At 39.8% G+C, this 23,869-nt stretch overlaps 1 protein-coding gene across 2 annotated transcripts in view; it reads right to left on the reverse strand.

The window, feature by feature from the left end:
- Positions 1–22,221, reverse strand: part of BMP2K (BMP2 inducible kinase) — a 111,665-nt gene extending 89,444 nt beyond the window's left edge. For both annotated transcript variants that reach the window (XR_008445224.1, XM_054030999.1), the window contains exon 1: positions 21,666–22,221. Coding sequence is in view for 1 of the 2 variants with exons in the window: in XM_054030999.1 (XP_053886974.1) it covers positions 21,666–21,819 (154 nt within the window). In the remaining variant the exon portion in view is untranslated. The remainder of the gene's footprint in view (positions 1–21,665) is intronic.
- Positions 22,222–23,869: the final 1,648 nt, after the last annotated feature.

Genomic DNA, 23,869 nt, shown 5'->3' on the forward strand with positions numbered 1-23,869 from the left:
ATAGCTAGTGAAGTCTCAATAATTTGGGTTGGTAAAGATTAACAAAAGTAAAAAAAAACTTTCACCCAACAAGATGACCTACTGTCAAATTAGGGATCCAACATCTCCTTAAAAAGGGTGACCCATTACATCTCCTGTCAGCATGCATCTCAAAAAATTTTCTCCACCTGCCTCCATTTATACTTTTATGAAGCTTTGAGAATCCAGGTATTACAAGTTTTCATTCATGGTCTATATATTTCCACATCTTTTAGTCCAGGTATTATCAAATGAATTTCTAAATTACAAATTCATTTGATTAGATTAAGTTAAATTTTCCTCCTCTCCACAAGAACACATGCAAAGTAAAATTCCATGAAAGCCCGAAGTAGACCCTTCCCCTGCTAAGGCTTAACTCTCCTTCCGCCCCCCCACTCAAATGGGCCGGCCACCAATAGCAATTTAAATACAAATATGCAAGTAACTGTAATAGGTAATTTAAACATAAGAACAGCCATACTGAGTCAGACCAAGGGTCCATCTAGCCCAACATCGGTCTTCCCACAGTGGCCAGGTGCCCCAGAGGAAAATGAACAGAACAGATAATCATCAAGTGATCCATCCCCCGTCACCCATTCCCAGCTTCTGGTAAACAGAAGCTAGGGACACCATCCTCGCCCATCCTGGCTAATAGCCATGGATGGACCTATCCTCCATGAATTTATCTAGTTCTTTTTGAAACCCTGTCATAGTCTTGGCCTTCACAACATCTTCTGGCAAGGAGTTCCACAGGTTGACTGTGTGTTGTTTGTTTTAAACCTGCTGCCTATTAATTTCATTTGGTGGTCCCTAATTAAAGCCTATGAGATTAATAATACCAGTACCAACAATGGGCCAGAGACAAAACATTATACATTGGCATGATCTATTTATCAATGTTGTTAAATACAAAGTACGTTCCACGGTAAAACATGCTCTCTAACCGGATAGAATAGTACACCTATGCACTGGAGAGGGAAGAGATTTTTCTACAGACAGCTTTTAGTATGGCCAACAAGAGCTGTGCAATTTGAATGTATTCACAGGAAGCTAAACTACTACTGAAAATAGAGTCATGTTTGGTAAATCTACCCCTGCTTGGGAAAATCCATTTTTTAAAAGTCTTAAATTCAGAAAAAAAAAATACATTAGCCATGCTACTTGTGACAGACCATTTTCTGGGCATCTTCACCCATACGCAACAGACTCAGGAAGCAGCAGTTATGAACTAAGGGTAAAATTCTCAAAAGCATTTAATGCACTTAGGTGCTTTAGGTACTTGTGAAAATTTTACACAGAGTCTTTGATTGGGCTTACATCCATGGTGACAGGATGAATTTTCAAAGCAATTAGTCACATTCATGAGTCATATATAAAATTAATAAATAGAAAATATTATTTTAAATATTAATAAATAGATAAACTAATTCCTGCATTTTATTCCACTTTATTTATTGTTTTGTGAAACTAATATTTTCTTAAAAAAAACTTCCTTCTTCTCTGACCCAACATCAATATTTTCAAATCTGTACCCATTTATTGGCCATTAACATTTCACAAATTTATCTCTGGCTTTTTTTTTTTTTTTTTTTTTTTTTTTTTAAGCTGAATACCCACTCATTTCCATTTAATATCTCCTCTTGTCTATTTGTTTCAAGCTTATTAAAAATACCTCTGTTTCTATGAGCTAGGAATAGAGGACAAGATTTTCAAGAATTTAGATCCCCAACCTGACACCTTAAGGAGACCTGATTTTCATAAAGTGCTGCACACCAACTCCTGAAAATCACTTTATAAATTGTCTCCACCTAAGTATAAAAAAATAGTTTAAGTATCCCAAATTACCATTCACTTTAAAGGTATCTTGGCCAGACCAATTAAAGCAAGCTCTTCTAAAGCACATTTGACATCATAACCAAACCTGTACTGTTGTGTCATGTAAATTCAAAGTATGTATCACACAGACCTATGCCATTGTACGCTACCAAAATGTTTCAGGGACATTTAGTGAGGCAAATCAGCATTAGTATTTTGCTCCTTCCTTATGAATTACAAAGAAGAAGCTTCTGTACTTCTATTTTTGATTTTCCCACCCACGACCACCAGCAGCATATCAGTATAAGCTTACATGCACAGTACCCCAAGAAAGTGAGAAAAGGTGAAATCCAAGTAAGTTTGCAATGGTGCTTACAATTGATACATCCATGAATTTTTATAATGTCCCACAATTGTATAGTTCAAGAATTTAACTATCAAGCTTCATCAGGATTTTTCCACAGGACATCAAGAATTACCCTGAACAGGAGAAAGTTCAGTCATTTTAAATTGATTTTAACTTTAAAGTTACAAGAATTGCAAACCTTTAAAAAGACTACCTTAATTCAGCATCTACCATTCCAAAGAAAAGATATTAAAAAATTGAATTTTGCATCCAAGGTAAAAGGCTTTTTCCTTTCCTCAATTAGGATAAATCAAGTGGCCTCTAAGAGACATAATCAACATGTTTGTATAAACTGTCCCAAACAATTCATTTCTGAAGCAGAATGTCTAAAAGTATGAATACTGTAACCAAAACTAAAAGTTTGGACTGAGGTCTATCAACCATAACTACAGCACTGCTTTCACTAGCTGCCTTTTTTCTATTCATTAAAAGCAAGATCCAAATTTCTCTAACATTGCAAATAATTCATGGACTCCATTGTTTAAGGCACTAAAATACTTTGATTCTTTTAACAAGGAAGTGTGGTAATGAAGTACCATAATTAGTAATGCAAGGTTAACAGATTGCTTTCACTGCCAGTAATATCTTGAGTATGCAGATTCAAATGATAACCCATTTTCACCTATACATTTTGGATTCATATTATACAAGAAAGACTTGTCACTACAAGAATAAAACATCTGAACAGTCTTAGAAATGAGCTAAGATAAAAATCAATCAAGTTTATGCTTGGTCATGAATCACAATCCTTTTGGCTTCAACTTTTTTTTAATATAAAAAAGAATCAGCTTTTACAGCTCTTTATGACTGGGTGCTATGAAACTGAACTCATAAGCAGGTATCAAGATTTACTTGTAATTAAACAGAATATCAATTATGAATTTGGGGGCTAGAGGTACTGTAGTGTTTTGCAACATAGATCTGCAGCCATCCTCTCACTAGGGTGACCAGACAGCAAATGGGGAAAAAAAAATCAGGACAGGGGTGGGGGATAATAGGAGCCTATATAAGAAAAAGACCCAAAAATCGGGACTGTCCCTATAAAATTGGGACATCTGGTCACTCTACCTCTCACAGAGGGGAAATACTGATTGAAAGCAGGGCTTAATCTTGAATTTTAGAGACATTAATCTGGCCTGCCTCCAATCTGGTTAGAGACGGAGTAGTCATTTCAGCATTATATGGACATCTTGGAGAAAGCAACCTTTCAAATCTAGACCAACATATTGTACAAAACATCCTTAAACATTTTGCTCCTGACATGTCTGTTGCACAAACACAAATTCTCTTAAAATGCTGTAACCTAAATCCCTGCATTAAATCTTCCCAAAATGGGGACACCAGACTACATCTCCAAATTATGCAAAAGAAAGACTTGATGTGGGTTTACATTTAGGATGAGTAGTCTGACACCTGTCTAAATATTTTATACATCTCATCCCTTACCACACCAATGCACTTCAATCTGCAGTGTTTCCTTTGTATTCCAACATGATTTTGATTTAAAGGTGCATTCAAATACAATGCAACAGCACCTTCTTTCCTCTTGAGGAAATTCAATGCAGAAAACGAATGTTGAACTTAACGTTATATTCATACACAACAAGAAAATTTAAAGTTATAGTTAGTGGTCATATACAAAAATTCTGAAATGTATATTTGCAATATACAAAAAGAAACCTCTCAATTAATTAGGAGTCTGGTGGCACCTTAAAGACTAACAGATTTATTTGGGCATAAGCTTTGGTGGGTAAAAAACCTTACTTCTTCTCAATTAATTCTTTATAAAAAGGACTCACTCAAACAAGACTTCCTATAACTGAATTTCTTATCCAACAAATAAAAAGGTCATGTGTACAGGACAGGAAAAATTCATGTTTCAGTTTAATCTCATTTATACTAATTGTTGGTGTTACTTGTAATGCCATTAGATCAACTCAAACATGATTAAACTGACTAAGAGGGAAAGCTAGAAGTGCCTCCACTAATTTCCAATGAGAGGTCTTCAAATAAAAATCCATCATTTCTTACCAATGTCATAACTACATACTATGAACTGGATGACAAAAGGAAGTTTGCACAAGCCATCTGTAATTCAAAAGTTTCTCATAACATTCTACCTCAGTATTTTTAGGTAAAATGTACAGCAATTTTGTAGTAATCCAATTTCCAAAGGTATGCAGACAATGAAAGTGTAAGGAAATTATTCAAGACCTATCAGGAGATTTCAGACCCTTATGTTTTCAAAATGAGGGTAACAGATCCTTCTCTCGGCCTCTTATTTACAGAAACTATTTCCTTTATATTTTAAAAAGATTATGCTATTATTGATTGGTTTGAAGGATGAATTTTTTTCTCTATAAGCAATTAAATGCATCTTTTAGTCAACAGATAAAGTAGTGCAAGCTCACCCCTCACATTCCCACCACTCAGTTAATTGCAACAATCACCAACTGCTAATTGCATCATTTAATAGTGCTATGTTTTTAGAATATTTAACTGGCCTAAGCTAGTTCTTCTGTAAAAAAACCAAAGAGCTCTTAAGTAAGTTCAAGAAACATTCAGTTTGGATGCCAGCAAACATTTGATAGTTACAGAACTGTTTAAAAACAAATAAGGTTTTTCTCCAAAGATACAAACATTAATCATTGACATGTGCCATTCTAAGGAATATACTTCTAGTTCTGCCTTGTGAATTTCTATTTGCTGTTTTATTAACCAGAGGGATGTCTTTTCTATTAAAGATAAAATCTTTTTACCAAGAACCAGTTATCTAAGGGATTATGTTAAAAATGTAATCTAGTCCAGAAGAGTTAGTGATGGAAACAGGAATCTAATCTGATTTTAACTAGTCTGATGTCAAGTCTCATACTTATTCAGGGCTCAAACCTTGGAAAGTATCTAACTATAACGCAACCATAGTGCAGAAAAGCAGTAGCATACTTTGGCCACCTATACTGTCTCCCTTCTTTTAAGAGCCTTGCTCTTAGGACTGTTCTCTTCTCAAAGTGTTTGCTGCAAAACCTGGTAGGCTGCTGTGACATACTGCAATCCCATGTGATATCGCTGGGGTCCATATTTTATTAAATGTAAGCATCACTGCAGGCCAAGGACTGTATGCAACTCCAGGGGGCAGGGTTTCCACAATTCCTCCAGGAACCAAAAACAGTGGGGGCATTGAGGTAAATCACTTAGGTTGTAAACACCACTAAGCAGGTACCACCCACTGGGGAAGCCTGCATACGGTGGTTCAAACTGGGTTTTCTAGAGACCAACTGACAAAGAAAGGGCTTCCACCATAAGAAGGCTGTGCTTAAACTGACTCAGAACAGGTCTACATTTAAAAAGCTGCAGTGGCACAACTGCACTGGTGCAACTCAGCAGCTATAGCACTTTGATTTTTCACACCCCTGAGCGACAGTGTAGACCTGGCCTTTCTGATCTAGCAGACAAGATCTTCTGTCCAAGGAGACCCCCAAGTCCTACGGGACGGTTGGTAAGTCTTTCAGTGGATGACTCTAGGTATAGTTAGTGTGCATTTCAATCTGTTTTCTTTGTAATGCTTTTTGCTTGATTACAAAGAACCATATAGTAACTTGTAACTGATGGCAATGTACTATTCATAGCTCTCAGAGAAAGCAAAGCATAGGCATGGTAACTTTTCAAAACTGGCTTGCTGGGCCTTTCACAGTGTAAAGCAGGGAGCTGTGAGGCCTTAAAACCCCCACTCACGAGACAGAGAGATACTAGAGGAGTTACTCCAGTACTGCTTGGAGGAATTGCATATCTAATGTCAAGTGAGACAGAGTATGGTACAGAAGAGATGGAAGGCAGCTTTGGAGGCCACTGGTGAGACCAGGAGAGAATCTAATACATCTATGTTGATGTGAACTAGATACCTTTCAGTCTGCGCCAGAATCATCTACACAGGGCAGTTAGAACACAACATTTTGGTGCACTCTGCAATTCACAATCCCATCACCTGCACTGCGACAGTGCAGACATAGCCTTAGATTCTCTCCTCTCTGTGGGCTATCATCAAGTCAAGCATCATGAACACAGTAGGAGTGGTAGCCATATCAAAGAGGCAAAGGAAATGTGCTGAAAGTACTGTTATCCCAAGGTAAAATATAGGTTTCCCCCATGGGATCAATAAATAAGGATTTACAGGAAGCAGCCTTCAGAGCGATAGAAAGTAGGGAAAGATTCTAAATTTAAGGCTGAAGTGTATGTATGTGAGTGTCCCTATATTGGATTTGAACTTTTCTGGGAACTTACAGAATACACCAAATCAGACACTGCTCTGTTCCAGATTTTTTTGTAACCAGGAATAGAACAGAAGAGAGGCTCTATCACCCGTCTCCACAGCAGATAATGGATAGCTTCAGGCCTATCGTGATTCTTTCCTAGGCTGAATTATGATAGGATGAGTCTACATCTTGGGACCTTTTCTAAGGAATATGCCCTTAAGGGAAGTCTCCCAAAGCTCACTCATCCATATGGAAACTGAACAATACTTCGCAAACTGGAGGGGGGGGGGGGGGAGAAGAGTCAGATCACAAAGTAGGGGATTTCAGTCCAGATTAGGCTGACAGAGTCCGGCAGACTTCTTGAAAGACAGGTCTATTTTCCCCTCAAGCAGCTGTTCTCTCCCAGTGGATTTTCCTGATTGAACCCCAAGGGGATGTTTGCACTGGTATAAGGCTTGTATTTTTTCCTATATTGTCTGGCAAGGGCAATTGACTTTCTATCATCTTGTATACCTGCTCCCTATTAACTTACCACCTGCCATTGTGGCCAGGAAACAAAGTGTCCAGGTACAGCAAAATGGCAAATTCTGTGGCATCTTGGAAATGTACCACTTTCCACAGCCATAGAAAAGAGAAGCCCACAGGGCCTTGACTGAAATAAATGGGGCAAGTTTATACTTTTCAGAGCTACTGTTTCAGACTGAATGCAGATTAAAGCAGGTATCACTGCATCTGTTTATCTCTGAAATGATAAAGGGCTAGCCATAATTTTTTTGTAAATGGAACTGAAAAAATTGACTTTCCTTTGGATTGTTCAGGTGCAAGGAACAAAACTGAACACAGTCCCAATCCCATATGTGAGTGCTGTTACACCTGAAGCAATTGAGGGAGGCAAGTATAGACTGAAACTTGCTTACAACAGCAAAATGGGTAGGATCCACCATGTATAGGACAGCAGTTGAAAGCAAAGAAATTGCGGTCTTGCACTATTTAAGCACTGGTGGATAAAAATACCTAAATCTGGAAGTTCTGCAAAACTAAAATACCATGAAAAGAATAATGAATTTTAGGATCCTGACTAAGTCAAAGTACTGGCAGAATAGGGTTAAGAATATAGTTCGGCCATACACGGGATAAACAAAATTTTAGAAAACAGATTTAACTAATCTGCTATTAAAATTGTTTGTATCTTAGAAGCATTTTATTGTATATTATATAGTTTTCAAATTTCAGCAGGGTTGTGGGTTGTTTGTAATTAATTTTACTTCTAAATTCCATGCTGTGGAGTTTGAAGCTTTTTAACAAAACTTACCAAACACACCATGCTCAATAGGTAAATTTCAGCTGGAGATGACCTCACTGGTTAATTTAGCTACTGGTTAAGTCCTCACTTGATTGGAAAATCTTTGTATAACCAGAAAATCAGCTCCCATGGAAATACGATTTATAGAACAAGGCAGATTAAAAAAAAAATCAAATTTTAATGTAAATATTTTATTTAAAACAGATGTATTTTAAATAAGTTTATTTTTAAAAAGAAAAAAGTATTTTAATTTAAATTTGGAATTGTGACAACCTATGTTAAGGATTAAACTAACAGTAATCTATTAAAATCACTTAAATAAAAAATATTCAAGCAGGACATGCAGGCTACAAAAGTTTTAAAGAAAATCAAACCAATGAATGGTAGAAATTTGGAGCCAGAGTTTGCTGAAGTGCTAAACCAGATGTTGACAGCAACAGCTTCTTCTGCAGGTGAAGAAAGACTATTTTCTTCATTTAAATTTATTCAAAGTTAAATTGGAAGTTGAAAAAGCAGGAAAACTTGTTTTCCCTTTTCTAGTCTATAAATATAAACCAGCTCTGAGAGGATGAGCTCTACCTGTTCTAAAGTCTTAAAGTCTTCCTTTTGTTTAATAAAACAGTTTTAATTGCAAAATATGTTTTTATCAAAACTTACATAAGAAGAGAGATCCAGCACAAGAAGAGAGATCCAGCACATTTAGGGTAGTTTTACTTAATAAAAAATAATATTTTAAAAAGGCAGCTTGTGTGAATTTTAGCCAAATTCCACTTTCAATCCAAATGCAGCTCAATACAAAACATAAGTAAAAAATTAGTCTAGTAAAGAAGAAATGAATCATTCACAAATTTTCCAACATAAGTAAACATTAATCAAAAAGCTACATTTAGCTGTAAAAAAAAAAAAAAAAGTGTAGATATAGCTTATCCTCCTGGTTAGCAAAAAGTAATGCACTAAATTTGGTAAGTCTATATTTAGCTGCAAACCAACATGTTTTAATGATTACCAATAAAAATTACAAATGCAAAATAAGATTAAATTGATTATTTAAATCAAGGTTTCCTGCTTGCCAATTTAAATCATGATTAAAATAATTTAAATCAATCCACTCTGTACTATAGAATTGACCATTTTGTCCATTACCAGTGTGTGTCTTCTGATAACACAAATCCATCAATCTTTCCAGAAATAGCACAACTAACTTGGTGACACCACAGTGTACTCACATGTGCAGTACATGCCAGTGTTTCCCAGGACAACTTCTCAAACTAGATTGCATAAGGTATCCAGCTGAAGTCTCCGAAGGAGTGTGTCAGCCTAGTAATACTTGTTTCCCCATAGATCATGATACACGGCCAACTGACAGTGTCCTGTGGAATGCAGGCTTCTGAATATCAGGTAGATTTGGAAGGATCACAGTGGCTCAAACCTTTTGTTGAATACCTCCAATAGGAACGTCAAGTTCATAAAACAGATTTCACCACATTACTTTTTTTTCCAGATAGGTTGATAGACTCTAGCGACAAACTGTCTTGTTGAAGGTATCAGAATCTCAAACAGTCATGGTTTTTAGTCCCAAAGGAAATTAATCCAGATGGATTTGGAAGGAGAGACCCTGGTCATAGGACATCTCTGGATTTACAGGAAAAATTGGTTTGGCCAATTTTTGTGCACCCAGTATTATGGGAGTGAAAAAAGAGTTATAGATTGGCCAATCTGCAGACTGAACAAATAAAACAAATCATGTAAAAGGAATCTTAAGGTTGCAAAATTAAGCACTCAAAAGACAGGAAGTTAAAGAATTAAAGTTTCATGTACAACCTTAACTTAGCCTCACTACACATATACATTACGATATTCTCTTCAAGTTCTTATTCTATATTAGCACAGTAACTGAGGGCTTGTACTCACTACCACATATGTCGGGATAATTCACTATGCTCAGAGGTGTGAATAAGCCACCACCCACCAAGTTACACTGACCTAAGCGCCAATGTGAACAGTGCAAAAATATGACTATCACTGCTCGCTCCCAAGCAGCTGCACAGTGTAACTTATTACAATCTCTTCCATTCCACCTGTATTTCGAAGGTGACTGGTCAGTTTCACCACTGATCCCTGATCTTGTAATCACCACACTGCTGCTCCTAAAAGTTATGAAGAGTAGGGATGTGGGGTGATTGAGACCAAGGGCAGACGTGGACCAAAACCAGCATGGCAAAATCTCAGACACTTAACCAAGAGACGAATAGGGGACAGTATTGAACCCTCTCAAAAACAAACGCCCCTCTTCTCTCTCTCCATCCTGTCCACTTGCTGACAAGGGAGAATGGAGACAAAACCTTACCCATACACAGACCAGTAACTCAAAGTTTACTTACCCTCAGCATAAGGGAGAGATGAAAGATGAGGTGAACTTTCCCTTTCCAGAAACCAAGAGAAGGACTATAGTGTATACACCATGTATCAGAGAATTGCCCCTGAAAGCCACTGGGAACTGAATCCTATCTTCAGTCATTTAACCTCTAGATATTAGCTATATATAAGTATTTCATGCATTGTTAATAGCCTTTTCAAGCAACCACTAAATTAAGCTGTATTGACATATTGTATACACACAGAGATACAACTGATGCAGAGGGGAAAAAAAACCTGAAGTTTCATAATAGATTCACAGAGGCTCCAGCAATAATTCCTAGTATGCCATCTGAAACAAGCTCACAGTATTTTTCTAGTAGACAGGCAGGCAAGTGTCCAAATTGTCAGGGGGTTTTTTACACTTTGAGTTATAAGACTATAATGACCAGTATGTGCCACCAAGCAACAAATACAAAAGGTGACAGTCTAAAGTCCATAAAACGTATTAGCGATAAAGCTCTAAGTAAAGGATTTTTAAAAAGCTAATAAGTTTTAACAATGAGGGAAAGACTGAAAAAAGGTTAAAATAAATGAAGAAAAATATATAAACACAACAGCCAGGAGCCCAGATACAAGACTTAAAATACTGCCCTACCTACTGAGTAATATTCTCTTCTGTCAAAAATCAGTTTCACTCTCTGTACCACCCAGTTAATATGCATGTGCTATCTGTCTATATGCCGGAATGACCAAGTAACTCTTAAAAATAATAATTAGGATACACTTCCCAATTTGACTTTTTGGGTCTGGATGCTTCTCTCCCTGCAAGTAAGTCTCCATAATTTAATTTTGGACAAGCTGATCTTCTAGTTTGTACTCACCAAACTAGGCAAGAGGAAGGATGGTCTTGTGGTTAAGGCACTGATTCAGACTTAGGAGAATTACATTTAGTCCCTTGTGCCCATGGCCAAGTGCCTGTTTCAGTTCCTTATCCAAAAAATGGTCATACAGTAGAACCTCAGAGTTATGAACACAAGAGTTACAAACTGACCAGTCAACCACACATCTCATTTGGAACCGGAAGTCCACAATCAGACAGTATCAGACAGACAAAAAAAAGAAGCAAATACTGTACAGTACTGTGTTAAATGTAAACTACTAAAAAAAATAAAGAGAAAGCAGCATATTTCTTCTGCATAGTAATGTTTCAAAGCTATATTAAGTCAATGTTCAGCAGTAAACTTTTGAAAGAACAACCATAAAATTTTGTTCAGAGTTACAAACATTTCATAGTTATGAGCAACCTCCATTCCAGACATGTTCGTAACTCTGAGGTTCTCCTGTACTACTACTTCCTTACTTCATAAGGTGGTGTAAGGATAAACTGATCAATGCCTAGGAGGAGCTAGATGCGATAAAAAGGGCCACATAAGTACCTAGACAGACACTTCACATGAAATCACCACAACTGATTAGAAAGGAATTAGTCTGAGAAGTTGACTTTTCTTCACTGTTGAACATATATTGTGTTGTCATATCAAATACCGAGATTAATTCATTCAACAACAAAAAATTAAGGTTTGCCTACCCAGAGACTTGGTGCGTGACAAGCCGGGGCGGGAATGTACAGTGAACTAGCTTGCTGAACATTAACTGCATATGTTCCAGCAGCATATCAAAGTGCACTAAAGAACTTTTAATGCACAGTAGCAGGGTCCACAAAACAAGTTAGTGTGTCGCAAGCTAGTATACTGCAGATTCACGCACCAGCTTGGTGCACACTAACTACAAACCATGTCAGTTAAAGTTACTTTTACTCCATTTTAAACAAAAAAGATATGAAGGGTAAGTTTGTTAAACGACAAGAGGATACACATCCAAAAAGTCTTCTAACATTGATCTTAATTTGTTTGTGTTTCTATGATGCACTAAAAACAAAAAAAATTTGATACTTCTGATTTCATCAAAACTGTGTTTTCACTATCTTTTCAATTTATCCTCATCTTCCCATCCACTCCCACCCCATTCTGTTTATTTTGTCCACCTGTTGCTTAATGACAATTAGGGTAAAACTTTCAAAAAGCACCTAAGTGCACCAGTCCCTTTTGAAAATTTTACCCCTACACTAAGTTCTCTGGAACAAGAACAGTCTTCTTTGTTACTCATCTGTACACTGCCTAGCACAATGGAACCCTCATCTTTTACTAGAGATCCTAGACGTAACTATAATATAAATTAATAGTAATGTCAAAATGTGTTAATGTCAATATCTTCAAAGCAACATTTATGAGCAGATGTACAACAAAAAAGTGTTTGCAAATAGAATCTATCAAGATTTGGCTGGTGGGAAAAATTATGAAAAATTTACATCAAACTAAGCATAAAACGTCTCCCAAAGAAAAACTGTTAGTTAACAACAGTGATTCTTGACCACTATCTTACAAAAAAAGCTTTCAGAGCTACTAAACTCCTTCTCCTTCTGCTAATTTAAACCAATATCCAACTACAATTAGGCATACACAGAAAATATATTTAGTTTCTCTTTTAAATCAAATTGAGTATAGACAATAAAGTGGGAAATGTGAAAATAAATTAGAATACACACTAAAATGTGGAAATATTTGTCTAGGGAATGACTGAGTACTAATAATACGACAAGAGAAGAACTATACTAAAAATCAGGGATTCCTGAATTTTTATCCTTGATCTGATGCAGACACCCCTCTTCAGCCCTAGGAATTTTTTTTATCCTCTATTCCTCAGTTTCCCCATCTATATAATACAGATGAACCTAGCAGCCCTGTGAAGTAGATAGGTAATATGATGTGCTTTTAACATAGAATGAGATCTTAACACTTTTGTTTTTAATTTGGCATAAATCAAAATCATTTAAAGTATACTGAGTTAGGAAACAAAATACACTAGTTACTAATTTTATTATTCCACCCAAATTAAACACTTTTACAATGAAAATAAAATACTAAGGAGGGAGCCGTAAAATTTTTTCTTACTTTGCACCTAGTACCACTACACTGAGTTAAAATAAAGCCTTCCTCTACTCAATACACTCTCAGTTACGCATCATTAACATATAGGAAAGACAAGTCAAGAATTACACGCATCTCCCCATAGGCACTTCCTGTTTTTAAAGAACATTTATTTGAACACAGCTGCATCCTGTAGAAAGCAAAACATTAATCTCACTTCATATTGCTATTACTAGAGCTAGTCTATCAGAAGTGTTGATGAAGTTAAAACCCTAGAATACCTTTTAGTACTCAACAGCTTATTTTCCTGCCTTACATAACTCTAAGATCAAAAGTTCCTTTAACACTTCACGTCCCGCCCCATACGCTTCTGACAGAAAACTCTCACTGAATTTCATATAGAAACGTAGTTTGTACATGTGGAGTGGCGCTGGGTACAAAAGGAGAGACGGGGAATGCATGAAAGGACGTTTAGGTTGTATAGTTTCCTCAGTCCTCCATTTGGAATATTTTAATTATTCCAAAGCTGTGACTTCAAATAAAAATAACCATATCAAACATTTAAAGTTCTTTCACAGTCACAATAACGTTTTATTCTATAAATGGACAAGATACAGAAAATTAAAATTTATACCACCACCCTTAAGTCTGAAATGTTTTTAAATCTATCTATCTCCTTTTCACCATTTATGCTGTTTATTTAATTTCTTTGAGGTAACTTAGCTTGGACAAAAGAAATAAGTCAGTTCCATTTTTTAGCTCTCCTGTAGAATACAGCATAGTTGTGTTCAGGGGCAACACCAGTTGTGTATTTACCTTTATCAACAAAGTTTAATTCATATTATGTTTTGTAAAACCCTTAAAGAAAACAAACCAGCATTTTGGAAAACTGACTGTCTCTCTAAACTTACAAGAGGTCTTGATTCTTCTGGACCACTTTTTCCTGAGCGAACAGAATATTCTATAAGCATTTGAATATCTAAAGCTTTCTAGATACCCAACAGAAATGATTATTATTTTTAGTTGAAGATACAAGGAGCAGCATGATACCTGTGACCTAACCACTGAACTACTGAAGAATGCAAGCTTACATTTTGTTACACATAAGAACATAAGAAAGGCCATACCGAGTCAGACCAAAGGTCCATCTAGCCCAGTATCCTGTCTACCGACAGTGGCCAATGCCAGGTGCCCCAGAGGGAGTGAACCTAACAGGCAATGATCAAGTGATCTCTCTCCTGCCATCCATCTCCACCCTCTGACAAACAGAGGCTAGGGACACCATTCCTTACCCGTCCTGGCTAATAGCCATTAATGGACTTCACCACCATGAATTTATCCAGTTCTCTTTTAAACTCTGTTATAGTCCTAGCCTTCACAACCTCCTCAGGTAAGGAGTTCCACAAGTTGACTGTGCGCTGCGTGAAGAAGAACTTCCTTTTATTTGTTTTAAACCTGCTGCCTATTAATTTCATTTGATGACCCCTAGTTCTTGTATTATGGGAATAAGTAAATAACTTTTCCTTATCCACTTTCTCCACATCACTCATGATTTTATATACCTCTATCATATCCCCCTTAGTCTCCTCTTTTCCAAGCTGAAGAGTCCTAGCCTCTCCTCATATGGGACCCGTTCCAAACCCCTAATCATTTCAGTTCCCCTTTTCTGGACCTTTTCTAGTGCCAATATATCTTTTTTGAGATGAGGAGACCACATCTGTATGCAGTATTCGAGATGAGGGCATACCATCGATTTATATAAGGGCAATAATATATTCTCAGTCTTATTCTCTATCCCCTTTTTAATGATTCCTAACATCCTGTTTGCTTGTTTGACCACCTCTGCACAATGCGTGGACATTTTCAGAGAACTATCCACACAGGCTAAGAGTTACTAAGGTATGTCTACACTACAGACTAAGTCAATCTATGTTAGGTCAATTTACAGCCCCCTCAGTAATTACTGATGTCCACACTACCCTTCTCCTGTTGGTGGTGCGCATCCTCACCAGGAGCACTTCCACCGACTGAAGAGGGCTGAGAGCCAGGGCTCTCAACTCCATGCAGCTTCCCACCAGGAGTGGGAAGAGGGGGAGAAAAGAGGACTCACCTGGGCTTCTTGCTTCCCTGAGTGGGGAGCCAGGCGAGCACAGCCAGATCGGAGCACCAGGGGCAGCCAGGCTCTAGCGTCCCAGCTTTTTTGTCAAATTTCAAGGCTCCAACATGGCAGCCAACAGCTGATGTAAGTAACGCAGTGTCTACAGAGATACTGCGTTGCCCTAATTACACAGACATAAGCCCTATGCCTCTCATGGAGGTGGAGTTGTTATGTTTGTGTAGCACGGTACTTACATTGGCGGGACAAGGCTGTACTGTGTACACGGACATAAATAGGTCAACGTAAGCTGCCTTACGTCAATCTGCGTAGTGCAGACCAGCCCTTAGTTTCCATTCAATATAGTAACCTAATTAAGGTGTAAAAATGAGGTAGCAGATGTGAACACATCCTCTGCCTGTAGAATCAAGAATGGTCAGTACTAAGATTTTGATTCAGATTGAAAGCTAGAGAACACAAACTTTTATCTGAGCATATCTGAAAATTTCCTTTCAAGTAACAAAGTCCACAGATTCATCACAATGGACACTTCAGCAGGCTTGCAGAACCAGACCAACCCATCTCTGCCACCATCTCCTGAAGTTCCCTCCAGTTGAGAATTTCCACACTCAGATTAATTCAGCTCCGCTTTTCTAAATCATCTGTTTATCTTCATCGTGGGCCATAGTTTATTACTCAAAGAAAGGAAAAAAATTCAGGAAAGCACTGGTAGCTTTTCCTATTATTCACTGTGCTATGGTCCACAGATCGATTATAATAGGATTTTCACAGCAGCATGCCTCCAGAATGAGAACCAAGACCATCTTTTAAATAAGGTCATCCAGAACCAGCTACATTATATATTACCTACCCCAAACTTTGGTTAATTCAGAGTTATGATTGTCCAGTGCACCTTAACTTCACTTCCTGGCTTTCAAAGATTTGAGTGTAGATGAATCACCACTAGGTAACCTTAACTGTTAATAAAGAATTAATGAACTTGCACCACTAACTCTACCCTGCACCCCCATGAGGCACAGAAGATTTCAAGTTACAAGTCAGCGTCTGAGTTTTAGAGCACTTATAGTCTTTTAAACAGTTGGTGACTCATCCTTAACTCTAGCAGAGCTGTTGCACCACCATAATCCTCTTCCATCTTTCTCCGGGGACTAAGGCACAGGGAAGATTTGAAAAAAGGCACTGGCTAAAGATTGGATGACCAGTATGTAGAATATGATGAATTTACATAATTGAAGCTAAGTGACTGCCCAAAAGATCTCAATTCAGGCTTAGACTCTTATCAGTAAGACTGTCAATGCCCTTAAGGATTAGACTTTAATGCTTACCAAAGAATATTTCTGGAATTTAGTTGGGTAAAGAATGTTATGACCATTGTAAGGACTACTTGTTTAATTTTTAAAATACTGGGTCTCATCACAGGAAACTCACATCTCCAAAAATTTGTTTGAGTGCAGTTATTAATTATGAGGAAAGATATTTTAGTGGAAAGTATAATGATACCTTCTGCAGCAGTTTGAGCCGGGTACTGCTATAAGAAGCAGACTGAGGTTTTAAGGCAGTGCTCCATGATTTTGGAGGCTGAAAAAAGGGTTGTTAAACATGAACGTTAAATGTTTCCTCTGGTCGTGTAAAACTTCTCTTTCTTGAACACTATAACATTATACTACAGCGACTTGACCTTTTTGCTTGGACTCTCTTATACAACTACTTTAAAGTCCTTCTGGAAGAACTCAAAGGTATGTTTCATTCTTTAACACAGTAATTAAACTAATCAACTTTGCACCACTCAGTAGAATAAGTTATTTGATGACTTCTTTTTAGCATTCATGAGAGAAATGATCATTTAAAGTTACCCATTTTGTACTGTCTCGTCCTAGAGAATTGTTTTTTGCAATAGCAGATGTCCACTGTCGGGGGGGGGGGGGGGGGAGGGAGAGGGAGGTGCATTGGAAGGTCCATGCCAGGTTAATCAGTTCCGACAGCCATACCCTCTTCAGCCAGGGTGGGGGTGGGAACAGTATCACTGCCATTCTTAACTACCCTTTATATCAGGGGTTCTCAAACTGGGGGTCACGGACCCCTCAGGGGGTCACGAGGTTATTACATGGGGGGGGGTGTCACAAGCCAGCCTCCACCTCAAACCCTGCTTTGCATTCAACATTTATAATGGTGTTAAATATATAAAAATGTTTTTTTAATTTATAAGAGGGTCGCGCTCAGAGCTTGCTGTGTGAAAGGATCGCCAGTAGAAAAGTTTGAGAACCACTGCTTTATATGGTCCTGGGGAGCGGCAAGAAAGATGGGAAAGCATAAATCAGAAACATTGCCTAGCACTATGAGAAGTCATTCACACCACCTTATATCTTGGGTCCAGACACATGGAGAAACCGCAGAGAACTTTATTGGTTTCTTTGTATCTGGAAACAGCAACAGCCCACCATGCTGATTTACGAGTGAAGATATTACTGGGTGAATGTCCCACTCTGCTTAATCCAATATTTACCATGTACGTTTCAGAATTCCATCTCCACCGAATAGGCAGTGCGCACAGAAATAAGAAATTTTGCTCCACCCAGGACAGAAATTTCTCTCTCTCTGACGGGTAAGACTGATCATGTTCTTGCTACTTTATTTATGAAAACTATACCAAACACAAAGTGTCATGACCAGAACATCCCTGAGAAGAACAGTGCTTTCAGATCTCATGAATCATTGAGTTCCAGCAGATGGATTCTGTTCTCCCTTTCGGTACCCATCCCATTCCAAACAAACTTGCAATGCTATAAAGTCTAGCCACTTAAGTCACTGAAAGACTGGCAGCAGTCTCCTTGGCCCTAGACTAAAAGCTTCCAGTTGCCCTCGACTAAAAGCTCTTTGAGGCATAGACTATATATCTTCCTGTGGGTTTATACAGGACCAAACACAATGGTGCCCCTAATCCTGACTAGAGTATTTAACAAAAATAATAAAGTTTGCTGAATAGTGTTTGACCAGCTGTAGACCTATCTGAATTAAAAAAATATTTGCCAAATAAATCAAACAAACAGATACCAGCTCTTCTAACACAATGAGACTACAAACAGGACTGGGGTCTAGTAGGTTGCTACTGTCAAATAAATAATGCTCAGCTAAGCTAGGCCCCACACTTCCAGCTACTGCTAAAGGTGAAGGCATCGGGAGTCCCACTAGGATGCTATCCTGGACCCCCCTCTGGGGCTCCATCTTTCATAGCCTCCAGCTAGTACAGGTCTGATCAGTGTGGTACCCTTAGGGTGACCAGATGTCCCGATTTGATAGGGACAGTTCCGATTTTTGGGTCTTTTTCTTATATAGGCTCCTATTACCTCCCCTCCACCCCCGTCCCGATTTTTCACATTTACTGTTTGGTCACCCTCCACCCCAAACCTCTTCTGCCTGCTGCTCCTCTCAGCCAGCCTTTTCTTCCTGTTCCCCCAAGTCTCATACTACAGTCTCCATGGCTCCTGTTACAGTCATCTCCTACAACTTTAGCTCTCTCTAAATCTCCTTTTAATCCTCTCCATTTACAGCTCCAGTGCTTGACCATTTCCAATGCTCATCCCAAGAAGCACTGAATTTAAATTGGCCTCATTCTGATCAGTTTCATCAGCAGGTAAATTACTGTGAAAACTGACAAGAGTGGCTGAGATGGGTATGCCTGCATTCAGAAAGGCAAGATAACCCTGCGCCATATTAGGAACATTTTCTTCACAACTATAAGGACTAGACATTTGCTTTTTACAGGAAAGAGGATAAACGGAACCCTAGAGTTTGCAGTAGTACATAACACGATGAAAGGTTCCTACAGGCCCTTGCGCAAGTAGATTTTTTTTTTTTAGCCCTGCTAATTTTTAATTCCAAATTTTCACTTTCATTTCTTTTGGCTTCGGGGGAAGGATTACAAATACAGATCTCTTCAGAATGCCATTAACTATCAGTGCTGAGTACCAACGTTGAACATTATCTACTAACTTGGACTGTAAATTTGACTTGAATGCTTTCTAATATACTGTAATCATAGAACAAAAGCAGATACACACAAGAGGATGAAGTTACAGACATTTTATGGCTAATGCAAAGTTACTTGATAACACAGCAGCCAACAAAAGCGACAGGCTACACGCGTACTACTTTTCTGCAACCCTTAGGCTGATGTAGTATCCTAACATCATCCACTTTAAATAAGAATTTATATTTTTCTTAACTGATAATTTACAAATGAGATTACCAGGAGTCCTCTTAAACATTTAAGCCTGAGCAAAGCACTATACAATTTCCCTGTTTTCTACCAAGGGCCTATTTTACGTCACCTCCTCAACTATTAGAGAAACATACCCCTATACTATTCCAAGACTGTATCCTGCAACAAGCCTTGCAGAGGCAGATCCCTGTACTGAGTTCCATTGACTTCAATAAGGCTCCATAAAAGGGTCCACCTGCATTGCTAGTTGTGGAATTGGTGGCCTAAAACTAATGCAGGAGTACTCAACTCATTTCCAAAATGCAAAAGCAAAACTACCCATCTTCTCAATATTGAACACTAATTCAATTTTAGCTAAAGGGATGCTATCAACTTAAAAATCCTTTCACACAGAAGTATTTTTAATCTATTACAATAGATAAAGATATTAATTAAATCCATTACAATAGATAAAGATAGAAATTCCACTCTACTTTTTGCACTTTGCAGCACTTGATGTCTTGTCAGTATTCCTTTGTGTGGGTATTTTAAAGGGTTTAAATTCAAATATTAATAATAGGAAATTATTGCAAAAGTTTTGCACAAGAGCTAAAGAAAGATGCAGTAACAAACTATTCATTTCATATTTTTAAATCAAAAAGATCTCAAGATGACAGTGTCCCTTTCAGAGGGCACTAAAAGTCAGGGTAAGCAAGTTCTTCCTGCTTAGAATTCATATTTTTCAACAGACCATTCAAGGTTCTAAAGAGGATTCCCAGAATCCCACATACTTTTGAAAAAATGAAAATTCAACAATAACATACTCCCATTGCAATCATATTTTTCAATATCATGAGCTAAACAGAGTACTCAGATCTACTATCAGTATCTGCAATGCTTCAGCTGTTTACCAGTTCTCTCACTTTGAAATAAGGAAATCAATTTAGAGCCTATAAATGTTCTTTGTTTGGCATTAATAGCAATTTTAATAAATATATGCAAATGGTAATGAGAACATGCAAATCTACACAATTGCACACAGCACTTGGGTTGAGAGTTATACATACATTAGACTTATGTGCATATGCTGGCAAATTTTCATGGTTACTTTGCAACAATAAACTTTAACATGATTTTATTCACTTTACTGTTTTCAAATTTTGCAAGAATACCACACAGCATAGGTGTATTGCAAATACAAAACTAGCCTTATGTCCAACCATCTGAAAAGGGAATTATGCAGTATTCTTCATAGTGTAGAGTGTACATAAATATTTAGCTAAGAGTAAGTACTACACTGGTTATTCCCACAATAAGAACCCAAATCTGATACCAGTCAAGATTACCTATGTTATTTAGTTTACTAAAATGCATAGCACAAATGACAAAATATTGCCTATTCAGAGCTTTTGTTGTCTAAGATAACTTCACTGCAATGCCAATTGCAGGTTTAACAATACAAGCAGCATGCTAATAATGATGGAATAATTAATCAAATATTGTTGCAAGGGGAAAGACAGGAGTCCTACTGCATATAAAGCTGCAAACACCACACATTTATTGCTGATCCAAGTACAAGTCTGTTGAATTCCAGAAGTTGGGCCTTAATATCAGCTTCACTTAGAATTACTTAGCAAATAGGACAAACATCTTATACAAGCCAATTATCTGGCATTGGTTACTGTACACTACACACATGCTCTGAAACACCATTTGATTTGACCCAATGAATATCAGATCCCACAACCGCATGCCACTCGCTAGGCGATTTCATACTGGTTTATTGGTGCCAATATGCCAGGAAACTATGTAACCCCATAATGAGGCCAATGCACCAGCCAATCGTTTAAAAAAAAAAAATCACTAACCGGCTTATAATGTGTAAGCAGCTATTAGAGTCTGGGAACGAGAGCCAGGGCCGGGGGAGAGGAAAAAAGGGGTCCAAAGGTCTCAGACTTCGCCCAGCGTGGGGCGCAAAGGGAGATTTCTGTCCCCAACTTTTTAGCCCCCTGCGGGAGCCCCCTTCATTGGCTCTGCAGGGCTCCTGCTTCCCTCCCGCGGGGGCATGGGCTGGCACTTGTGGCCCTGGGAAGGGAGCGCGATGGGGGCTGAGCCGTCCTGCCCCGCCGACCCCCCCCCGGGTATGTCCACCGAGAGGGAGGGGGCTTTGCCCCGGCACTGCCCACCCCAGCGCCCGGGGCCTGCCCCCGTTACCTTCCGCCAGCAGATCCTCCAGGGTGACCTGGTACCGTCCCACCACGAACACCCGGCCCGCGGCTGCCGCTCCGCCCGCGCCGCCGGAGCCAGCGCACGTCGTCCCGCCGCCGCCGCTCCCCTCGGCCTTGGGCATGCGAGAGAACTTCTTCATGGCGAGCGGCCGGCCCGCGGCGGGCTGGGGATGGAGCCGGAGAAGCGCGGGCAGTGCCCGGGGGCGGCGCGGGGGGGGAAGGGGGCGCTGCTCGGGGAGCCGCTCGCCGCTGGCAGGAGCCGGGCTGCGAGCCTCACATTCCGCCCGCGGGCAGCTGCCCGCGCTGGGCTCCTCCTGCCGCGGTGCCCCCGCCCCGCAAGGCAGCCGCACCGCAGCCGGGGGGTGGGAAGCGCCGGGCCCCGCTGCGCCCCTTTGCTCCCGCTGCCGCAGGGCCAGGAGCGACGCTGCGCTGCGCGGACTTTGCGCCCAGTTCACACGCAGCAGCACGTCAGCGCCGAGCCGAGCACCCAGCGATCTGCAAGGGACCAGGCGCCTCGCCTCGCCTCGCCTGCGCTGGGCTGTGTGCGGGGAGGGGCGCATGCGCACTCCTCCGGCTCGTCCCACTCCCCGCCCCGCGGCCGGAAGTGAGGTCACCAGGCCTGGCCAGCACGTGGGGGGAGGGAGAGGAGGAGGTTCGCGCTGCCCTTTGAGAGCCTTGGCCGTTGTTTAAAAGGTTGGTGCTGGAGCCCGCCTGCCGTTAGTGAGGAACGACCGTTTCGAACGCTGGAGGAGCGGGGGTTCGAGCCCCAAGGGAGGCTGGCGCGCGCGAGGATGGCCCTGCAGCCCAGCCCTGCCCCTAGGCAAAGGGGAGAGCTGCCTTTCCCCAGCCAATGCTTAATTTGTAATGAAAGTGGGGCTCGGCCACTGGTGCAGCAGTCCCAGAGGTGCCAGCTAGGCTATGAACTGCCAAGCCTAGAGGTGGCAGGGATCAAGCCCTGGCACAAATTAAGCACTGCCCCCATCCAAAGCCTAGGACAGGACCTGCAGGAATACAGTTATTCTTGGCGGCAACGGCCCTCTCCTTCTTTCAATCCCAGCTGCTGGCACATCCAAGCGCCTGTGAACGGGACATTGCAAGCCATCATTTTTTGGCTCCTGGGTGGAGCTGGTCAAAAATGGGCATCGTTTTCCATAATTGTTTGCAGGAAAGGAAAAAAGGGTTGTGAAACTTTCAACCTGCAATGAAGGAGAGAAAAAACTTAGCCAAGATGAGGGGAAGCCCATCTACTACGGTGATGAAGGTGGTTTAATCGCCTGCATAGACTAGAAGAACTAGCTGACTCAGAAAAAAGTGCCATCACAGTTAGAGGTCTATAAAATCGTGAGTGGTGTGAGCAAGAAAGTGTTATTGACCCTTTTGCACAATACAAAAACCTAGGGGGTCACCCGATTAAATTAATAGGCAACTGGTTTAAAACTAACACAAGGAAGTACTTTTTCACACAATACACAATTTAACCTGTGGAACTTACTGCCAGGTGATGTTGTAAAGGCCAAAAGTATAATTGGGTTCATAAAAGAACTAGATATGTTCATGGGAGATAGGCCCATAAATGGCTATTAGCCAAGATGGTCAGGCATGCAACCCCATGCTCAGGCAAGCCTAAACCTCTGACTGCCGGAAGACAGGTGGATCACTCCAAAATTGCCCTGTTCTGTGCACACTCCCTGAAGCTCCGGTACTGGCCACTGCGGGGGACAGGACATGGCTAGATGGACCATTGATCTGACCCCATATAGCCATTCTCTTATGTACACTGGATCCCCAACATCACTTCCTGCAGCATCTAGGTGTTCCATGGAGCTCTTTGATCCAAGTACTGACCCAGCCTGACTGCTTATGCTGAGGGAGATGACAGGATCCTTACACAAAGTGATATGGCTGCAGGCATATCTTTCTCTGGAGATTCCCATAATACAAATGCAGATGACATGCAAGTTGCCTTTTTCAGAGGTTGGTATCATACTAGTAAAATATTTGGTGTGGGAGCCACTGTCAGTTCCTTTAATGCACAAATACATCCACATTTTTGAGCTCTATAGTCCGATTCTGACAGTAGCATATAACACCTGATGCTGAGATACCTAGGATAGCAGTGTTAGTTGCCAGTTCCTTAAAGAATCTTTTGATATACCAGAAACTTGACATCCTTCAGATAGTCTTTCTTCC

This window comes from Malaclemys terrapin, chromosome 5 (genome assembly GCF_027887155.1).
Source record: "Malaclemys terrapin pileata isolate rMalTer1 chromosome 5, rMalTer1.hap1, whole genome shotgun sequence".
Taxonomy (NCBI): Eukaryota; Metazoa; Chordata; order Testudines; family Emydidae; genus Malaclemys; species Malaclemys terrapin.